At 35.8% G+C, this 4,852-nt stretch overlaps 1 protein-coding gene across 1 annotated transcript; it reads right to left on the bottom strand.

The window, feature by feature from the left end:
• Window positions 1-686: 686 nt before the first annotated feature.
• Window positions 687-2,635, bottom strand: LOC103433108 (transcription factor RAX2). The gene is made up of 3 exons (XM_008371338.4): window positions 2,344-2,635; window positions 2,135-2,264; window positions 687-1,686 (listed from the first exon to the last, which is right to left on the bottom strand). The coding sequence occupies exons 1-3, from the start codon at window positions 2,477-2,479 to the stop codon at window positions 960-962; spliced, it is 993 nt and encodes a 330-aa protein (XP_008369560.2). The 5' UTR covers window positions 2,480-2,635; the 3' UTR covers window positions 687-959.
• Window positions 2,636-4,852: the final 2,217 nt, after the last annotated feature.

Raw genomic sequence — 4,852 nt, 5'->3', positions numbered from 1 at the left:
GGCCTCCAAAGAAAAATAGTACTCCTATTTGCTCCTATGCCCAATATTCTGACCATGCAATGCAAGATGGAACAAATTCGATGTCTTTTTTGACAAAACTTAAGGAAAAAAATGCAAGAAGAAAATTGTTAAATAATTAGCACCAGTTTATTATCAACCATGACAAATGATCATGCTACGTGTGCCATTGGCAGTGCATAAGCAAGGAACTGATGTAACTGATGACGCCAATGAGATGTGTGTTTTGGCATATTATTTTGCCTGCCTTCCATTCTATAATATTGTTGGTTCTATATTTTATTAGGACTGAGATTGGGATTAACATCAAGTCCTTTTTACTTTTTAAAGTCTAACATGAAATCCAACAACACAAAATAATTAAAAATTCTAAGACAATAATATCCATAAAGATCTAAGGCGCTAGTCCCCTTCATATAAAAATTTATCTATTCTGGAGTTATAATTTTTTTATCTTACACATCACACCAAAAAAATATAAATTTGCTACAAGAAAGTTTTTATAATGCATAAAATAAGAATATTCGAGATTATGAATCTCAGAGAAGTTTTCGTTTCACCAGAGATTGACTATGAAGAAGAACAATGCACAAGTATTAAAGAGATAATTGTTAGGGTGGAAAGAAAATACTGAGGACATGGTGATGCTTGCCTTTTAAGATTGCAGGTTTTAAAAGGTGATGGGTTTTTTCTTCTGAATATTCCATGACATCTGCGTGCCTGATTAATATGGTAGCACAGTTAAATTGTACTTACACACACATCATTTCCCAAAAAGTAAATGCACAAAGGAAACTTCTAACAAGTACTGTCAAGAAAAATATATTCACACACCCACCATAAACATCGTAACCCTTCTCTCTCTCTCTCTCTCTCCAGATCCGAGAATCTCCAGCCCATCCCTTCCTTCTCCAAATCTTTTACTCACACAGTCAGCATCATCAGTAGTACATCATGACCTTTTCCTCTGTCTTGTTTTCATCAAACAAAAAGTTGTTGTGACTACCTGTACTACTAATTAACTGCTTAATCTCTTCCAGTCCATAGTCCAATCCTGCTTGATCTTCCCACATCCTATTTCCACTGGAATTATTCTGCATAATTTTCTGCTCTCGTCCAACTCCATTAAAAAAATTATAATTTTGCAAACCCATCTGTAGTTTCACCTCCCCATTAGTTGCACCGCCGTTGCGGCCGCCATAAGCACCACCATATTCATACTCTCTTTCTGTGATCTGATGGTTGCTGCAACTCCCATCAGAGGAGCTGCAACTTGCTTCACCTCCAAACATCAAAATGTTATCCTTGACTTGATAATGCTGCTGCTGCATGTGTCTCCCCACAAAGCTCTCTTGGGGGATTTGCAGAGCAGAAGGAGCAGAATTAATGGAACTGCTGCTCATTAGACTTTGTGAAAAAGAAATGGGCTCCAAAGTGCCGGTGAAAGACCTGGTTTGTGTGTAAAATGTAGTGCTGGTGTTGCTTCCTCGGTATGATAACGGCGAAGAGGATGTGGATGAAGTTTGAAGGAGAAGAGATGGGTGAGATTTTAGCAGCTGGGATGGGAGAATGCTTATGCCCATGAGCTTCTTTTTTAGCTTGGTGTTCCAGTAGTTTTTGATATCATTGTCAGTCCTGCCTGGCAACTGAGCTGCTATTATTGACCACCTACACATTGGTTTAATTCAGTTCCATAAGAAATAATGTGTGACTGCATATGAAATTATCACAAAAGATCTAAAGTTGGAATGCAAGAAAAGAACCCAAGAAATTAAAACATATAATGTTGAATAATTCAAACAAAGGACCAAGAAATTCAAACATATAATGTTCAATAATGCAAGAAAAGAACACAAGAAATTAAAACCTATGCGTCTTGAAGAAATCTTTCATCCTCAACCATATAACCCACATGTTATGAAATTTCTTCAACATATAATCATACGGTACGTTCTCTGATAGATGTAAATTTTCCCATCTTATAAACTTTCTTTATTCTTTACATTGAAAACCCAGGTGGGCAAAATGGTAAGAATTGGACCCCATGTGGAAAATATGAACGGAAATATAAAAAAGGAAAATTGTGGAAGAAAATGGGATTTGAAGAAAAGGTTACCTGCTTCCAATGTTAGTAAAGAGGTTGCAGATAATTCTATCTTCTTCATCAGAAAATTCACCATGTTTAATGTTGGGCCTCAGATAGTTAAGCCATCTTAGTCTGCAGCTCTTCCCACATCTCCTAAGACCTGCAGTTGCAAACCAAAAAGCCATTCAGAAAGTATCACAAATACACACACACAACAAAAGTAGAAACAAAAAACTTACCAGCTTTCTGTGGAAGAGCAATCCAATTCCCTCCAGTCCCATATTTTTCTATGTACTCTTTCAGCTTTGCATCTTCTTCAGGTGACCATGGTCCTTTCTTTACATTTGCCTTGTCACAGCAAGGAGCTCTCCCCATCTCTCTCTCTCTCTCTCTCTCTCTCTCTCTAAACTGCTGAGTAACCAAGAGAGAAGAACAGAGACCCTTACAAATAGATTGTGGTGAATAGTTGTTATGGAAGTTTGCTGTCTAATTTTGCCTCTGTTTCAATGGACTTGGAAGAGAGATTATGGTGACTGCTACTTTGAGGGGATATTATTTATTGAGAGAGAGCAGAAGTCAAAGGACAGCCTCTCTAATTTCAATAATCTCTTAATTTTTTTTCTGACCCCTCTTTGTGTTTGATTAGGAATTGAGCCTACCAGACCTAGTAGCCTATCACAGAACTTCCATCATAAAACTAATAGAGTAATAGACCCTCTTCCCCCCACTCCCTGGTCTAACCCTTACTTGTTCTCATCCTTCTCCAACCCTTACTTTGTCTTTATACACTTTCTTTTCTTCTAATCAAACGAAAATTGAAAAACAAAAAACTAAATGCGCGCATAAAAAACATGAGTGTGAAAATTAGTACTCTAATTAAAACAATAATCAGTAAGTGTAATGTATCATTAGTTAAGGATTTAACAGTGTAAATTATTTCCACTTTTACTCGTCCAATATACTACCAAGCACTTAGTTTATGTTGCTGAATTTCTCTAGTATAAAGAAAAGGTCAATTAAGAATTACCAAAATTTTGTTAGTAAGTAGCATGGGAAAATATGAAAGAAAGAGTGAAAGAGAAAAATTAGGGTAATGCTAGGAAGACCAAAATTTTAAATTAAATTTGCAAATCAAATGATATGTTACTAATAGGAAATAAGCACATTAATCAACGTTTAAGTAATAATCTAATCATCAACAACCACATCATTTGGTTTGCAAATTTGGTTTAAAAAATTTAGTCTCTCTAGTATAACCTGAAAACTTATATCCTTCTATTCCAAAGAGCTAAAATCACACAATGGTCTATTTTATGTTAAAAAGAAATATTGACAAAACTTTGTTCAGTGCCTTCCAACTTTCAATTTCTTGTATCACTTACTCTACAATTCTTTGATGTCGTTCTATTAAGCCTTCAGAAGACCAAAAAAAGAAAGTTACATTTCATATACTAAGCAGAATACTATGAATAATTGTTGAAAATGATCCTAGTAGATTTTGACCGGAGAAAAACTTAAGCGTACAGGATTCATAAACCCATTATCGTTCTGTGATGTGTGAGCGCTATTACCTAATGTGTGAGAACGACATAGCCGATGTATAACTACATGCATAAGAGTGGCAGTGGTTTTAACCAATATAACCCTTTGGTGCATTTTATCCATAAGCCCTTCGATAATGAAGTTAGTTGAGTTAAAGAAAAGCTAGGGATGCTTAAAGAAATGGAAAGAGAACTCTTGATAATGTGACATTGACACACCCCGACTGAGTTCAAGGCATGCTGGCCATCACATGAGAGCGACGTAGCCATATGCACAATGTGGAAGCAATAAAGAAATGAAATATACGAATAATTAAAAACTGAATTACTAGAGTGCACTACTAAACAGGAAGTGATAGGAGTTAGTTACAAAAGTTAGCACTCCTAATCAGAGCATAATAAGTCTGGGTGCAGTCTAGTAGGACAAGTACTAGTTATACAGTACCAGGAATGTCCTACTATTATTTAGATAGGTCAGAACTGCTGACATCCTCAAGCCACCAACAGCAAGCTTACTTAAAACCTAGAGGGGCGCAAAATAGAAAACGTCAGTGGGCAAAAACAAATGTTTTACAAAATAATTTCATTTATAAACATAACTAACCCCTTGCTGTAAAACATGTATAATTTTTCCCAGAATCAAGATATAAGCATATACACAAATATATATGAAATTATATCAATTCAATTCAATTCATATAATCATTTTCATGTATATGCCATGCCAAGATATAATAGAATAAGCAATTCAGGTAAAAATAATTTCATAGAAATATAACATGTGAGTCGGAACCCCTATGGTAGTCTGTACGGCTGAATTCATAGCTTAAAAGTCACTCTAGTCGGAGTCACTACTATGACCTATACGGCAATATACTGCACAAGAGTCGGAACCAAACAAAAAGGTCTATACGACAATAATGGGTGTAATATAATCATGCTCAATACTACTATCACATAATAGCTGGTCACTTACGAGTCAGAACCATAGTAAAGGTCTGTATGACAAGACTGTGCACCAAAATTGGATCCAATATGAGCATATGGTGTGGGAGGTGACATAATAAACAAGTCTGTGCCATAACTCTGGCTAAATCACAATCACCCTAAGTGCAATTTTATGAGCTCAACATTAATCAATCACATATTACCTCATCGATGATTCACATAACCAAACACAACTTACCTGAGCTTAACTGAGCATCCA

The sequence above is a fragment of the Malus domestica genome, chromosome 04, assembly GCF_042453785.1.
Source record: "Malus domestica chromosome 04, GDT2T_hap1".
NCBI lineage: Eukaryota > Viridiplantae > Streptophyta > Magnoliopsida > Rosales > Rosaceae > Malus > Malus domestica.
Note: the sequence above shows the minus strand (reverse complement) of the source record. Positions and strands in the feature narration are given on the sequence as shown.

What these genes read in the sequence shown, in the direction of transcription:
- LOC103433108 (XM_008371338.4), bottom strand. Translation starts at nt 2,479, where the DNA reads ATGGGGAGAGCTCCTTGCTGTGACAAGGCAAATGTAAAGAAAGGACCA. An exon ending in TGCTCTTCCACAGAAAGCTG is followed by an intron (nt 2,265 to 2,343) that starts GTAAGTTTTTTG and finishes TTGCAACTGCAG; the next exon opens with GTCTTAGGAGATGTGGGAAG. An exon ending in TTTACTAACATTGGAAGCAG is followed by an intron (nt 1,687 to 2,134) that starts GTAACCTTTTCT and finishes ACCAATGTGTAG; the next exon opens with GTGGTCAATAATAGCAGCTC.